The sequence below is a fragment of the Cydia splendana genome, chromosome 7 (assembly GCF_910591565.1).
Source record: "Cydia splendana chromosome 7, ilCydSple1.2, whole genome shotgun sequence".
Taxonomy (NCBI): domain Eukaryota; kingdom Metazoa; phylum Arthropoda; class Insecta; order Lepidoptera; family Tortricidae; genus Cydia; species Cydia splendana.
The window spans coordinates 2202573-2220572 of NC_085966.1; the positions used below are offsets into that span (position 1 = coordinate 2202573).

General features: G+C 37.3%; 1 protein-coding gene across 1 annotated transcript in view; it reads right to left on the bottom strand.

Annotated features, from left to right (window-relative positions):
- Positions 1–18000, bottom strand: part of LOC134791989 (angiotensin-converting enzyme) — a 223408-nt gene that overhangs the window by 177182 nt on the left and 28226 nt on the right. Inside the window, exons 8-9 of the mRNA XM_063763099.1 lie at positions 3858–4101; positions 1108–1206 (exon numbers count right to left, since the gene is read on the bottom strand). Coding sequence (XP_063619169.1) covers positions 1108–1206; positions 3858–4101 — 343 coding nt within the window. The remainder of the gene's footprint in view (positions 1–1107; positions 1207–3857; positions 4102–18000) is intronic.

Genomic DNA, 18000 nt, shown 5'->3' on the forward strand with positions numbered 1-18000 from the left:
TAGTTCTTCTATTTAAAATACGTAATAAAGTTAAGGTACTTAAGACATTCTTAAAATAGTCTAATTAATTCAATTCATATCATAATGAGTCGTCATGCTAGACATAAACAAAGTAACGTAGTTACGTATTTGCAAATGTAATTTACTTAATTCGTATTACATGATCACAGTAATCAGAGGTAACTGCCTTGTTTATGTTTTTTAGCACCAATTGTGCGAATGAGGTGGGGAGTTTATTACCTCAGCTGCTTAATAAAGAAAATTACGAGACAGAAAATAAGCAACATGTGTAATATTAATTTTAAAGACCAAAAAACAAAGTAAGTCGGTCAAGTAATTCCTGAGAATTCTGTTGTATCCAAAAGAGATTAAAAAATTTTGGCGTTGCCTTTTCTAGGTTCCGATTTGGAACCTAGAAAAGGCAACGCCAAAATTAATATCATAATACAACTACTCACTACGTTTTCAAATATATACCTCGCATGTTTATGATCTATCTCATGTTCTGACATACATACTAGGATCTTTATTACGTGTATGGTTACAGCTCCGCTTGTTCGAGTAGGTAGTTTCCATGATCGTTATTCTTACTGTTATTCTTAAAATACTTACCTCCATCGATAAGGGGCCCACTGATTACCAGTCCGCCGGACGATATCGGCCTGTCAGTTGTTCATAGCTGTCAAATTTTTGTTCTAACTGACAGGCCGATATCGTCCGGCGGCCTGTTAGTCAGTGGTCGGCTTTAATACATTCATTCGCTTCATTTCATTTTCATTTTATTAATATTTTTTTATTTATGCCTAATTATTTCATTTACACCTTAGTTCCGCTGCTACGTATCGCTATTTACACATTTCTTATATAAAATCACTCCAGAAGTTTATCATTTTTTAACGCTACTCTTTTAATCTTTCTTACATCGCAAGAAAGCAGAATTTTGGTTTGACAATGCTAACATTTAACTTACCATGCAATGTCATGCAGTTTCTTATGAGAGACGACACACCGCTTGCGTGACGTGTGCGGTTCCAACATATTAGCGCACATGCACGTGCCCGTCTGTATAGTGTATGTGGCCTGCCCTTAAAAGTCACTAAGACTTACCTGATGTAGGGAATGTTGGCAGGAATGTGATACTTGGAACCAGGATCGAAGTCCAGCTCGGAGCGGAGGACTGGCGGCTTGATGCCCTGGTACTGCTCCCTATAACAATAGATTATTATTATAAGTATTTAAGCGTCGGCATATTATTATTTAGTCGGTCAGCTGAATTAGATATAATTTTAATAGTCCGTATTGACATAATTAGGTATTGAGTAGCAAGCAGCGGTCATATTACTTAAACCATCCTCATTAACATAGTTAAAACCACAATCATATTTATTATTATCATTACGAGTATCTTCGCTTTTTTATAGACACAATCGATGACGCTTTTTGCATCATATTCTGAGAATGACATGTTTCTTCATATTTGTTATATGGTATTTTGCACAAAAAAAAGGTGTCTCTCCAGTGATACACCATAAATCGTCTACAATAGACGATAAGTCCAATGAGTGAGTGAGTGATTTTACACATTGTAAAAGCGTGATTAAACTAAACAATTAGTGTAAGTCTTAATTATGTGGTTACATATATGGCTTGGTTTACGCAAACTGATACCACAACATAATATTTCCGCCAAACCATATCAAGCTATCAATCAAACCAGATTACTAGACCATCATTACATACTTCATCCGTACAACTACATCAATCTTTATTGAAATACTTGGCTGACCCACAATCGCGCCTATTAATTATTTGAAGTGTTCAGGCATACACATTATGTCATATAATGATGAGTTTAGTATGGACTAGTATGTTCACCAATTCAGTAAATTTTCTATACGGGACACTTGCTAAATATTGATATCAAGCATAATGATTTTTTATACTTTTTATAAGACTTTTTTCCGGAACAACTGTAACTCTAGTTGTCACGTTTCATCATAGATTGCTAAAAAAATACCTACGTAAAAAAGGTTCACAAGTTATTTTAAACGTTCAAAGTAACGTTTGTTTAATTCTCAGTTTTGTATAGTAATTTCAAGTAATTCTACAATAGATTTTAATTATATTCAATATTTATTATGAACGAAATCATGAAATAAGACTGTCCCGTCTACTAAAATAGCAATGTGGTCACCCCATCTCTTATGCTTGGTTATCCAACGGATTATGATTTAAATGGCTACCGAGGCCTCGGGGCCCATGATGCATTTACCTCAACGTGATTGCTACGTGAGCGCTGCGTGGGTGATTTACCCTATAGTTTTTAGGGTTCCGTACCCAAAGGGTAAAACGGGACCCTATTACTAAGACTCCGCTGTCCGTCCGTCCGTCTGTCTGTCACCAGGCTGTATCTCACGAACCGTGAAAGCTAGACAGTTGAAATTTTCACAGATTATGAATTTCTGTTGCCGCTATAACAACAAATACTAAAAACAGAATAAAATAAAGATATAAGTGGGGCTCCCATACAACAAACGTGATTTTTGACCGAAGTTAAGCAACGTCGGGCGGGGTCAGTACTTGGATGGGTGACCTTTTTTTTTTGCCGTTTTTTGCATTATGGTACGGAACCCTTCGTGCGCGAGTCCGACTCGCACTTGCCCGGTTTATTACTATTACGTTGGAAGCTGCTATGATGATTGAGCTTCTAGTGATTTCTATTTTAACGTAAGTGGAGATATGATTGCGATTTTATGAAATAAGTATTGCCTTACTTATTTATTAAAAAACTGGAAAATTGTTATCCCTCTGCCAACAAATCATCACGTTTCGCGACGTCATTTCACTCTTTTGTTCAATAACTATTTCTGTTTATTTTTCATCTCTATATAGGTGCTGTTTTTCCTTGAATATAACTAACTGTGGCTTGCTTTTCTATCCAATAATTACAATATTACTAAAGTCTGTGCGGAAAGAGAAGAGTCGTGGAATGTATGGGGCCCAATCCATTCCACGACTCTTCTCTTTCCAAACAAACTCTACAGTTTAGTATGGTACTCTCTATCCTATCCATTTTGTATGATTTGGGCTGGGTGTATCTGCCAAAATGGTTACTGAATGGAACCTGGTAAATTGCCACAATGTTCTGAAATTGGGTGCAGGCAGACCAAAAAAGAAAAAGCCCTTGCACCCATTCTACATAAAATGGTGTGGAATTAAAAAAAGGCCTTAACCAGCGGTGGGACACTAAAATTGGCTATTAGTGAAGTGTGTATGAGGGAATTGGAAGCGAAGATCTAACTGCTTCGGAAAAAAGGGAATTATCTTGGGACGAGACTTGTGCATAATCTGACCGACGTACACAGGCAGATATCTAACGTACCTACCTGTTCTGTTCCATACCCATCAGATGAATGAGATGGCAAGGTTTTGCTCAGAGAGATACTAAAATCAGCTAATAATGACCAACCTCCACCAATGACAGTTATATTGCTCTTTCCTCACATCGCCTGTAAACACAACCTAGCGCCATCTATCCATCGACAACGCTATAATTGGACTTATTCTAACTACTTGGTATCATGGGAAAATACAAAGAACAGGTTCTAGAGTATAGGCTTTTGATCATTGGCATAGTAAAACAGACTAAAAGAAGATACAAACAACCTCCACCAATGACAGTTATATTGCTCCTTCCTCACATCGCCTGTGAACACAACCTAGCGCCATCTATCCATCGACAACGCTATAAGTTGGATTTATTATACTTGATATCATGGGAAATACAAGGAACAGATTCGAGTGTAAAAGCTTTGGATGATTGGCATAGTAAATTAGACTAAAAAAAAGATACAAACCTTAGTCTCCACCAATGACAGTTATATTGCTCCTTCCTCACTTCGCCCGTAAACACATCCCAGCGCCATCTATCCATGGACAACGCAAACGGCAAGAACGCCAGCTTGTCCATTGCTTGCGTGAAAAGAAAGTTGGTGTCGTGGGCCGTGTCGGCCACGGAGCGTTGGACGAGGCCTAAGGTCTGGAGGTGGCGGGGGGATGAGACGGAGAGGGCGATCGCTTCGCCTACGGCCTCGTGGAAACCTGTGGAAAAAAAATCATTGTAAGGTAAACGTACTATTGCTCGACATGCTAATGCCCAATACATTTGCTGTCACCTCTATTGACATTTACTTAAGTTTCAAGATAAGATGTACAGGGACCGCGTCGAGCACCAGTACGTTAACCTTAAATACATATGTTTTCTGTGTACTTTACTGAACGGGAGCGTATCTTTATCTCAACAGTTCTGAATGTGGGGTAAGACCGACTATTCCATTAAGATATTCAGTGCAATCGCAGGCGAATCGTCTCCGTTTCAGCTTAACAGTATAATGACAGTATTTCCGGCTCTTCTCTACTACAGGGTTAGATTTCTCAACCTATATACATTTTATCGCTGATCCAGTTTCTGGATTTGTTTCAAAATTACGAAGCCATGGGAGTAAGCAAGGTCTATAAACAAGAGTATACTAGCCAAATGCCAAAACATGATGAGAAAAAGATTCAATAATAAAACACTATCCAAAACCCAAACTGTCAGCTATTCCAAACATTTTGTAAGCGAGTTTTTTAGTAAGCTAATCTACATTTACCATTTGCTATGGTTTCTCAAATGATTTAAGTACATCAAATTAAAAACCACACATTACTTTTTCTACAAAATCACTTTACTAAAGGCCTTAACCAAACACACATTACACAGACCGAACAAACGTGACATTACACAACATTTCGTTAGTAAACTTTTAAGATAACAAATGAAACAATAAAATTGCCACCATTGTATTAACGCACGGTTGCTGTCACAGTCTAGTTGCATCAATTTAGTTTAAGGACGCGAATCCGTTTCATTCTCAAAAACTAACGCTCTTATTTTCTACACTGTGTAATAAACTTTATACGCTTGATGATATAGGGCTTATTTCAGGTTATTACGATATACTTTTTAGGCGTATGATGTTTAGCGTTATCCATGTGATAAAATAAACGTCATTTTTAGGGTTCCGTACCCAAAGGGTAAAAAACGGGACCCTATTACTAAGACTCCGCTGTCCGTCCGTCCGTCCGTCCGTCTGTCACCAGGCTGTATCTCACGAACCGTGATAGCTAGACAGTTGAAATTTTCACAGATGATGTATTTCTGTTGCCGCTATAACAACAAATACTAAAACCAGAATAAAATGAAGATTTAAGTGGGGCTCCCATACAACAAACGTGATTTTTGAGCGAAGTTAAGCAACGTCGGGCGGGGTCAGTACTTGGATGGGTGACCGTTTTTTTTGCCGATTTTTGCATTATGGCACGAAACCCTTCGTGCGCGAGTCCGACTTGCACTTGCCCGGTTTTTTAAGAAGGGGTTAACGCAAAACTTTAGTTTTTATATTGGATTTTCACGTCACGTTTTAATAAAAGTAAAATGCCATGAAATGATAACAAGGAAACTAGAATATATTTGCAAGGCCCGACAAAATTAATTTAAAAGGTTAAACCCCTTATTCATAAACGCACTACAAACCTCAATTAGATAATAATCGTTTGTCTGTATCTGTCATTTTGACTTATGTATTTGTAAGAAAGGGATAAAACATAATTTTAAAGTTTTATTAATAAGGGGGTAACTCGATAGAAAAAAAGCGGCCAAGTGCGAGTCGGACTCGCCCATGAAGGGTTCCGTAGCAGCAAGTAACATAATAAAATTGCGGTTTACGATTTATGACGTATTAAAAAAAACTACTTACTATATCTCGTCCAAACCAATTTTCGGTGGAAGTTTGCATGGCAATTTTGCAATGTACATCATATATTTTTTTTAGTTTTATAATTCTCTTATTTTAGAAGTTATAGGGGGGGGACACATTTTACCACTTTGGAAGTGTCTCTCGCCCAAACTATTCAGTTTAGAAAAAAATTATATTAGAAACCTCAATATCATTTTTGAAGACCTATCCATTATACCCCACGCGTATGGGTATGATGAAAAATTTTTTTTAAGTTTCAGTTCTAATTCTAAGTATGGGGAACCCTCAAAATTTATTGTTTTTTTTTCTATTTTTGTGTGAAAATCTTAATGCGGTTCACAGAAAACATCTACTTACCAAGTTTCAACAGTATAGTTCTTATAGTTTCGGAAAAAAGTGGCTGTGACATACGGACGGACAGACAGACAGACATGACGAATCCATAAGGGTTCCGTTTTTTGCCATTTGGCTAAGGAACCCTAAAAATCATGAAATCATGTCTAATTCTCATTTTATTTTTTACATCGTCCCCCTGCATACCATAGCAATATAATTAAAGCACCGTACAAAACTTTGTTCACGGTGCTCTTATGGGATCACTTCGGTCTTGCAAATCGGTTAAATGCGTTTTTCTCAAAGACCGTTTGATGTAGGTACCTGAAATTTGGAATAGTTATGGCAAGTACCATCACTAACACTGTGAATAAGTCGAAACTGCTTATTTCTGATTTGAGGGGGAAATTTAGGGGGTTAGAGGGTTAGGCTGAATTTTATTTTAGTATAGTATAAAATAGCTAGTGATACGCGGAGGGTTATGACAAGCAAAATTTTAAACGGATGTGTCATTCATTATCACGCTGTCACGTAGACAAGTACGATCATATCCGTACTAAAATTGATAGTTCAAATCCAAATATAGACAGAGAAAGTTCTAAGATATTGAGACATTTACTTAATGCATGGATACATGTAGTCGTTAAGTTTCACATATGCGTATGTGTATACAAATGTCACTTTTACCATTAACCATCCGTAATATCAACTGACACTTTATAGACCTTATGGTAAAGAGGTAAGATCTATCAATGGTTAAGAATTTTGATGTTACTACATTGATATATATTATGTGCGTTGTAGTAATGATGGGCGATTGGGTATTTACATCGGGTGGAACAGAACGAAGGACTTTTACGCAAACGGGGAATTGCTTAGGCTACGTACCGTAAAATGGGGTGAGTAGGGATTGCGAGGAGAGTCGGGTTATGAATCGGGAGAGAAGGGATGACAGGGAGGTGAGATGGTTTTTAAAGACAACTGCTACCTAAATAATGTATTCCTTTTACAAATGGAACTATAGTTATATTCATAATAAAAAAAAAACGATTCAACAACGTTTCAAAATCACCTTTTGTATGAAATCCCATCTCACCCCAACTACGAGGGACTACGGGGTGAGGAGGGATTTTGTGTTTATCGCTAAAGTTATGAAATGGAACTAAGGTGTATTCGGGTATTACCGAATGTCGGATAATTCCGAAATTCAGATGAAAATCACCCTTAATTCCATCATAATAAAAGTCTCTTTTCGGAATTATCCGACAGTTTTCGACATTCGGAATTACCCGAGTAAACCTTACCTAAAATCATAAAAAAACTAAAATACAAACGGCCGGAACATTTATTAATAAGATTAAGTTTGCATAAAATGTATAAATAAAATGTTATCGAGGTTTGAATGTCAGATTTGTCCCTACTTATCCCATTTTACGGTACTTTATTTTTCACTTATAAATCACGTTATTATTTCGAACCGTTTTTGAGATGCAGTTTGTTAAACATTAGTGCAAAAATCTGTATAGTGGTTTTCAAAGTACGTATATGCGTATACATTGATCCCATTTTGACATTACTCGTGCTTCTCGTTCGTACTTATCGATATTTTGGTGCGCAAGTGCACACATACACATACCTACATACATACATTTGTATATTTAAAATGTCGCTCCAGATTCAAGTTTATCCAGAAAAAGTGATATGCACTTTTAACCCGTGGAGCGCCCTACTGTCACACGTGTGACGGTAATTAGTATAGGAGTTCCATACTACGGCAATTCTCGGGCAATTATGCACTTTTTTTACTGCAAAATAATTTGAGGTCTTATTATTTAATCCTTCCCAGTGTTTTTTTGGATTTCGTACATTCGTTTTTGCCATTACACATTTATAGACGAACCTACAATATAGTGTTTGCTCTAATTCAGTACTAGGCCTGTATTTCTTTAAATCGAGCAGATTAATAGTTCAACAACCAGTTTCCAGTATCTCAGGATTACTAGAATTATGTAAGATAGTGACCGTATTAGTTTCCGTGCCGGCCGCTTCCGCGCTTTCTCTGGCTTTGTTTACGTGCTTGAGATAATATAATACGATAGGGTTTAGGATTACGAGTAGAGATGCTACGAATATTCGGCAACTATTCGGTATTCGGCCACTTTGCCGAATATTCGGTATTCGGCCGAATGTTCCCTACTATTCAGCCGAATACCGAATATCTGTTGCACCTACCTAAAAAAAAAATTACACAAAAAAATAACCAAAATATAAGGTACTTAAGTATATTTAATATTTAAAATGTATTCTTGGAAAGTAGTTCAATATGAAGGCACATTTTTGAGCATTTGTTGATTACAAAATATTTAGTAGTAGTAGTAGTAGTACAATACTTTATTGTACAAAAAGAAACATAAAACATGAAAGAACACACATCATTAGTACAAAGGCGAACTTATCCCTTTCAGGGATCTCTTCCAGTTAACCCTTGAGCAATTGAGGGAGAATTGGAGAACATAATAAAAATATTTTATTTTTATCATGGGTCTGATTTGATTGAATCTAATTATATTCATTAATTCTGTTTAACATAAAAATATACCTTAGCAAACGCTGTGCTTTTATGGCGAACAGTTTTCATAATAATTGTGACTCAAAATGTTCGCATCTCATGCCGAATATTCGGTATTCGGCCGAGAGAGGGGCCGAATATTCGGTATTCGGCCAAATTCACTATTCGGGGCATCTCTAATTACACCTTATGGTGCGCATTGTTATTAGGTGTTTATGGGTGAAACGAACTTGAGATTGTGTTTTATGTTTATGAGATGTGAACAGAATACTTATGTATCGTCCCTTATTATTATTATTCCTGTTTGTGGAGACTGGTCTGTTTAAGCTAACACAAGCTATTATACTTAGTAACTTTATTTTTATTAATTAATTACAGTGAGATGCCTCATTCTGCTCTCGTATGTTTCTTTTCTCTTAATGAATGTATTAATTATACAGGATATTGACTCTTGGAGACCCTATACATCTCTAAGGATAACTTGATAAACTATATAACCTTTTAGTTCTGACACCTAGAGACATTTACACCTCTAAATATTATAGATTTTTTTTGTGTTTTGTATCTGTATTTTGTATGTAATTCGACATTAAGAGACCATATACATCTCTTAGTAATTGTAATACGTTAGATTGAATTGTTAGTTTTATTTTATAAAATTGTTGATGTTATTATTTTTGCTTGTATGTAAATTCAATGTTGACGTGTAAAAGTGCCCTTGTGGCCTATTTGCTGAATAAATGTTGATGTTTGATGTTTGATGTTTGAGTAACTTATAGTTTATCTTTATGCTGGACATAATTTGCGGTTTTCGAACGCGTATTGTGTGCATCTGGTGTAAATTTCATTCGATAACGTGACGCGACCTTTTGACATTTTGACATTTTAGAGATTTTGAGTTTCCAAAACGTCCCGCTTGGCGCGCTGTTCAAAATCAAATGGTCACGTCGCGCTATCGAATGAAATTTGCACTAGGCGTACAGTCTTCTTTATTTACTTGACTCAGCCTAAGTACATAAACCAATTCTCGTACTAGTTATCACCTAATTGTTATAAACTTTAATATTATATAACGAATGAATGGCCACTGTCTTATGTTTTGTATAGGTAGTTTCTTTTAAGACGCATTATAAAATATGAAATATAACTGTGCCTCCACACGCTATGCCAATAATTATGACAAGCTCACATTTCACATTTCTAATAAAAACTTCAAATTAATTACTGGCCTAATTAGTAAATAACGAGCATATACATAGGTAGCACTGAAATTTCTTAGGAGGGACCACTTAGAGATCAAATAAAAAAAGAAGGCATACTAATTATTAAAATATGACTCTTTTATATTTTTTTAGGCAGGTATATTTCAATCGGCTATCACTTGTAAAGGATTACTGCCAATGTGAAAATTATAGGTCGAGTAATTATAGATCGTTATGAATGTTTTTCGTGTAATGATTTTATACGATTTTCATTGTAGGCTCAGTGAACAATAAAGTTCTCATACTATTGTTGCAGTTAGTATTAGAAATGTAATCGCTTTCGTACTTCTTTAAAAACTGATCATAGTAGGTAAAACTATATTATTCAACAGTGACATAAAAAGTTAACAGCACTGCTCAGTTGTAAGGTTACTAAAAAGGACTGTCTAAAAATTGTATATCAGCAGATTCTGACATGCTTAATTTAAAAAAAAAAATAGTATTTACGCGTAAAAATATTAAATCGCGATGGGTACCTTTATTATTCCATACAAATCCTCTGAGGACCAAAAGTCGTCATACAAAAAGGGTTTTGGGAGAATGAGCCGTGAGTGTTTCAGGATGATTCTATTCTAATGAAAGTACGGATATAATGAAAATAGTTTGACTGACAAATTTATAACCACAATTTTCCCAATTCTTAAAACTTTCAGTTCGCCCCTCGTTAGTCTGTTTCTGTCATGAATCTGACAATATTTTAACAAAATACGGGTTCAGTCTTTTTTACTACGACCAGTTGCGTTGCCAGCGCTATAACCACTGGATATACCGGTCTATAGCTCGACCAAGCTCGACTGATCGAGGTACCTTGTCACATTCAGGTGACAAAGGAAAGGAGGGTGAAAGGGGGGAGGTCACCGAATGAGATGGTCTTATGGAACTTTCAGTAGGAGTTGCAGAAAAAGCGCTATTAAGTATTGTATGTCCTCATAGTCTCACTTAAATTTTTTGGCCTGCTTCTAAAAAGTCTAAAGTGCAACCTCGGAACTGTGGACGTATTGTTGCTCCCCACCAAGGCTTGGTGGGAAACAAAGAACCTGACAAAACTATGTAGGTTGGTTTTGGTATGGTCTCAGGAGTATACATAAGTGTTTTTAATTTCTTAGCATTGCGTATGTTCTGTCCAATAATGACTAGTTAAAATAGTTTTTGTTAGTACATCTACTGGCATATATTTATTGTGATAAAGTTCTAACTTGAGCACGAGGTCGTAAGTTGAGTTACTAGATACTTAGAGCCAATCGGAAGCTATAAATATGATTACGTGTATACATTGTCTTTGTCTTTATGAGGAGATCCGTAGACGAACTAAAGTCACCGACATAGCCCACCGGATTAGCAAGCTGAAGTGGCAATGGGCAGGCCACATTGCACGCAGAGAAGATGGCCGATGGGGTCGAAAAGTGCTCGAGTGGAGACCACGGACTAGCAAGCGCAGCGTAGGACGTCCACCCACAAGATGGACAGACGATCTTGTTAAGGTCGCCGGAAGACGCTGGATGCGGGTCGCTTCCAACCGGCACGTATGGAGGTCCAAGGGGGAGGCCTATGTTCAGCAGTGGACGTCTTATGGCTGAGATGATGATGATGATGATGATTGTCTTTAATTTATAATATTTATATGTATACCACTACCCGTATCTCACAAGTTTATTTACTCGTATGAGAAAAAACTGCAATTTGACAGTTCACAACTATGCTTCTCCATAAACTTTCTGTCTCGCACAGCTAAACTGTGGAATGAACTGTCGTCTGCGATATTTCCGGACCGATACGACCTTCAAATATTCAAGAAACGAACGTACTCTCAGTTGAAAGGCCGGTAACGCACTTGCAACCCTTGGAGGGCGACGGCAATTGCTTACCATCAAGCGATTCGTCTGCTCGTTTGCCTCCTATTTCATAAAATACATACGGAGTTCTACATTCTATTAAAAATGTAAAGAGACATTTAAATAAAACCTTTTAGTTTGCTGGTTAATTAACAGGTTAATAAATTACATAATTTTCTTCCGCGAACGCTCCGGATGTGGAATGAAATTCCATTCCGAGGTGTTCTCAAGAAATTATAGTGCTATTAGGTATGTTGCTATTTCTTTAACAAAGGAGGGAACCAGTTTATATATAAATAAATAAAAAATAAGAGGATACTTATACTCTGTATCTTTAGGTATTTAAATAAAAGTAAACAAATAATTTGTAAATTTTCGGGTAGTTATAACATTTATTGGTTAACCAACCAAATACAAGACCGCCTGGATCTGTCACTGAACGACCTGACTTTAACCTACATTATTTGACCATGTTATGTTTTCATCTATCCTCAACTGGCTTTATTTAGGAGCCATATGAGGGTAGAGTTTGTTTACTATTATTTTAATACCTTAAGATACAGACTATAAAAACATCATTTTTGAGATTGACAGATCATTTCCATAATAAATCTAGATCAAATTCATAACTTGTTGTTGCAATCCGAATACGCCATAAGTTACGAGTACAGTCAGCAGCAGAAGTTGCTAAGCGGGCGAGGTGTTCAAAATTACCTTGACACGCTCTTATTCCCTTAACAATAAAGTCGCGCCAAGATCATTTTGAACACCTGGCCCGCTTAGCAACTTCTGCTGCCGGCTGTACATACATCACGTCTCACTTATACAAATGCAGCTGTCGCTCCTAAATCAATCATGGCTGATCGGTTGATTTGTAATGTTGTTGGTTAATGTGTGTTGTTTGGTGGGGGAATTAAAAGCGACGGTAAGCGTGGCAGCTACCGTAAACCGTAAACGTGCTCAATATTGCCTACAAGAACAGTGGTTCTAGTAAACAGCTGTCTATAGGTATCTAAAATATGGAAATTTCATATACCTATGGGTCGAAAACCTTCGGAAAAACTGGCGAATTTTGCTGTGGATATCGCATAAGTAATGATTTGGATACATTTTTCTCAGGCTTTGGTGGTAAAAATGTAAAGAATTAGAAGGTTTAACACACTGATAATGGCGAAAATTAGGCCTTAAATTTAAATTTTACAATGTCTACAGTAAAGTCGTATAACCTTAACTTGAAAAGGTTTTGAGCCCTATAGGCTTTTCGTTCCTATATCTTAAGATTTAGTCATATACGGTCCTTGAATCACAAAATATGCCATTACAAAATAGCAAGAACCATTTTTAACGGCTTAAAAGGCCCATTTTCACAATAAAATAACTAATGAAACGGTAAAATAGGGCCGTCATTAACGCTGTGTCAAAACACAGTTCAAAGTGGTAAGTTAAGTGGAGTGCCCTGAACTTGACCGCTTTTGCTCTAGAAAAAACCGAGCTGGAAGTGACAGCCATTATTAATTGATTTAATATCGATAGAGCGACGCGATCTTAGATTGAACCAGTGCCACAAGTTGAGGTAAGTTTCCAAAAAAATTGAAAGATTCTCGGGAATTTCTAAAGGAAGCAATGGAAACTTTCGTTTTTTAATTGGAACATTTCGACGCCGGTACAGGTGTCAGAATTTGGCTGTACAAATTTCGACAATAAAATGTGGAAATTTTGCAATTTGGAAAGTGTCCGACGGCACAATTTATAAAGTGAATTTTAAACATATAATCGTGATTTTTTTTATAGAGCTAAAGTCGAAAACTCAGAATTCGAATCTATACAGTCCCTCTAGAAAGGTCTCTAATGATAACATTGCTAATTAAATTATGACAGCCGTATTGTGATCCAAAAAGGGCCTACGACTTTTTCAAAACTCCGTTCTGCTCCGTGCACCAAGCTAGCGAATGCCCTACAATACACCGTGTTTTTTTTGATTTCCGTTAATTTCAAGGGTGCATACCTGAGCTTAAATCAAGTAACTTTCCCAAAGACACCGATATTCTAATTAACTCCATTTCGAAGATAATCAATATTTTATTTTTTTCCTATAAGGCCTCTACAAGCTTGTACACTTGCCTTAAGGCCGGTTTACATATTGATTAGTGTTTAGAATGAGTTCATACATTTGCTACTAAACTTAAGTAAAATCTCGGTCGATCGATGTTCGAATTGACATTGATATGTCACAGATTTCAATTGTTTGGTTTAGTTAAATGTAATGCCCGTGTTACAACAACGCTATATGCTACATTTAATTACTTTTTAATATTATTTTTTCTGAAAAAAAAAGCAAAAAAAAATTTTTTTTTTTCAAAATTAACTATGCCATTTAGTTTTCTTAAACGTACTTAACCATACCCCGAAGTTAACGGAATTCAATAAAAACACGGTGTATATTAAAACGTACTTATTATTTATTATAATTATTTATTATACAAGAAGTTACAACTTTTTTGTAAGGACAATGCTCCACAAAACTACATTTTGTTTGACTCTGGAGTCTCACTATACTATACTTAATAAAATTTAAATATTATAATAGGTTTACATTTGGGAGTTAAAATACTTAGGTAAGTATGTCATGAATACTCTGTAGGGTAACACATTCCCTATAGAGTATTCAGGAGATACCTTTTTAGACTATTTTTAAATCTACTTTTTTTGGGCTCTTTGACTATGTCCGCGGGCAAAGTATTCAGTAAATAGGGTAAACGTTTCTTAAGTGTCCTATCGCCTACCTATCGCTTACCTACTTATGTTAAGCGGCACTTCCAGCTCTAATACATCATGGATCGGCGCGAGCGCAGCGAGATGCGCGTGAGTTGCGTAACGCTATCGTAATCGTTAGTATTAATTTCCGTGAACTTTCTATACTGCGACCGACCAATTGTGGTGCGTCGAAATTCTTATCCGTTAAGTAAAACTGTGACAAGACATGTCGTGTTGTTAGTGACTTGCTGCCCGATTCGAACTTTAAGATACGTCAATTAATAGATCTAGAAACGATATGGATTAGATGTGTCAGTGTCAAAAGTGACGTTTTTGTTTGAAGAAACGTCTCATTTGACACTGACATAATTATTATCGTTTCTGGATCTATTAATTGACGTATCTTTAAGTTCGAATCGGGCCGTTGAGCGGTGTTTGGGAGTGTTAAACACAATTTTCATTGTCAGTATTAATTTTCAGTGAACTTTGTATACTAGATAGATAGATAGATCATTTATTGATAAAAATATAAAAAAAATTACATGTCAGTATTTTCTTATTCTATAAGTAGGTACTAATACATTATTATTAATAAGGTACATTTGGTATTATCACAAATTACAATATCTTAAGATAATTTATTTAACAAGTGGATAGATGGGTCAGTGACTTGTAGCAGTTTACGAATTCGTCAATACTGTAGCACGCCATGTCCAACAATATCAGTTTAAGTTTTTTTTCAAATATCGAGTCCGAAGTAGCTTTTAACTCTTCGTCTAGAGCAGCGGTCGGCAACCTTTTAGCAGCCAAGGGCCAATAGTAGTTAACGGAGGTGACGCGGGCCGTACTTTGTTAATATTTATGACTTTATGAGACATTGTTGTTTGTCACTGTTACATAAAAAGTAGCCAAGGCGCCTCTCGGGCCGCAAGTGACAGTTTCGAGAGCCGCATGCGGCCCGCGGGCCGCAGGTTGCCGACCGCTGGTCTAGAGTATTGTAAAGTTTTATGCCTACTATAAGGATTTCCTAGACTTTGCTAGACGTCGCGGTGGTACGTATAGGAGGTTGCGTCTACGCGTTACAGTCTGGAGTTTTTGGTGATTAGAGGGAATCCATTCGAGATTGCGTACTTGCATGCTTCGAGTACGTATACAGAAGGTAACGTGAGAATTTTCAGCTGCTTAAACAACTCCTTAGCATGGTAGTCTGAGGGTTTTTTAGCCATGATACGGATTGCACGTTTTTGTAGTTTAAAAACTTTTTCACGTTCCGCACATGTTGCCCATAGGTCCACACCGTAGACTAATATCGAATGAAAGTACCCAAAGTATGCTGTTTTTAGATTGTCTTCAGAGACTTCAGAGACTGCGACCGATCAATTGTGGTGCATCTAACAGTTAACTATTTCAAGTGAAGTATCTCAATTAATAAGCCAAAAAGTTGCACTGCAATTTAGCGAACGATGTAACACGAAATATATAGGCTGTCTTAGTTTCCTAATACGCACGTTCCATAAATGTCGAAACATAAGGCCTGCCGCGAACCTCGTTCAACGTGTTGGCTCCCTGTTACACTTACGTGCAGATTTACAAGTGCGACTGAGAGGTAACACGTCGAACGTGGTTCGCGGTAGGCCCTCAGTTTAAGTGAGACGGCAACACTGCATCTTAATGCTATTTGTCTTTCATGATCTACTTTCAATCAATCATTTTTTAATTAAGAGATAGAGAATATCTAGAGTAACCTTGAGCGCGTGAAACTATCACTTGCTCGCTTTAAGGCCTGCGCAAACCGGCGGAGCGCAGCGCAGATCACTTTAAAACCAATGTATATATTCTCTCCTATTACAATTACATTAAGGTATAAATTTGAATGCTCTGAGACCGACCTCGGAGCATCACGGAGGATTGTTACTAAAGAGCGAAGTATTTTTACTACTCATTCCTAGCAAGATACCCTCAATAGTCAGTCAGTCTAAACCAGCGGGCAACAAGAAGCGTCCCGCGGGCCGCATGCGAACCTCTCACTTGCGGCCCGCGAGCCCCCCTGGCTATTTTGTATGTAATATTGACAAACGACAATGTCTGATAAAGTCACACATATTAACAAAGTGCTGCTGCTAAAAGGTTGCCGACCGCTGGTCTAAACAATTCCTATACAGTGGAACCTCGATAGCAAGAATCTCAAGGGAAACGACGCTTTAGACGGCGCGCGAACTCGCATGCGATTTTAGTTACATTGCGGACTGTTGATTACTTCCAATTCAACCGACCGATCAAAACCCGCAATGTAATGAAACTCGCATGTGAGTTCTCGCATTGTCTAAATGAGCCCTAGTTTGTATTAACGAGTTTTCGTATAGAGGGCGACTTAGAGTGGTCCCGTAGGTTATTGTTCGTCTTCTTCTTCTTTGTCGTCACACTCTTGTCAGAGTGGTCGTGGTCGTCATGTCAGGGCCGGTGGCAAGCTTCACAATCCGTCGCCATTCCTCCCGTGCCCTTCTTGTACATTCATGGAGTGGTTCATTGAATGCACTTTTGACTAGGTCTGACTAACGCATTGGTGACCTACCGCGCCTTGTGCCTTCGACTTTTCCCTGCACTACAAGTCGTTCCACAGATGTATCATCTCGACGCGTAATATGTCCAAAGAAAGTGAGAATACGACACTGGACGATGGAAGAAAGACGTTGTTTAATACCAAGTTCCTGGAGAATTGAGACGTTGGTTCGGAACTGTGTCCAGGTTACGCCAAGCATTTTTCTCCAGCACCACATTTCTAGAGCGTCGATCTTCTTTTTCTCGCTTTCCCTTAGAGTCCACGTCTCAGCACCATAAAGAAATATATTGTTCGTCTTAAAGAGGTACAAACAGCAACACTCTTAACTGTCCATTTACCTTATTACAAAAGGTAGATGGACAGTTAACAGTGTAGGCGATGGTATCTAGTTACAGAGGTAAAACGTGAACGGTATCGTTGGTTACTTTGTTGTAATGAAAAGCTTATTTCGGGGCATGGAGGTTTTGAGACTTGAAGGGTAGGAAATAGCGCTTTATTTCTTGTTAGCGAGAAAGTTATTTTGTTTAATTCTGTCGGTTTCTTTCTAATTTCTAACACGGCATACACGATATTAGAGCATTTAATAACTGGAGTTGCCTTTAAGAGTTTACCGCTCTGCCGAAAACCTTGCACAATTGTGCAATCTTTTGTATGTACTGACATGGCTATTTGTACGTTACGTACAAATAATGTAGAAATAGCAATACATTCATAGAAGGTAGCATCCTATAGAAGTGGTATACGCGTGCCTCCGTAAGGGACAAAACATACGCAATGCGACACTATGATTGGTCGAATTTATTTGTTGCCCACCATAATCCATATTAAATTAACGGTGGGGAACAAAAAATATGTGAGACTGTGACAAGGACAAACAATAATAGCGCTTTCG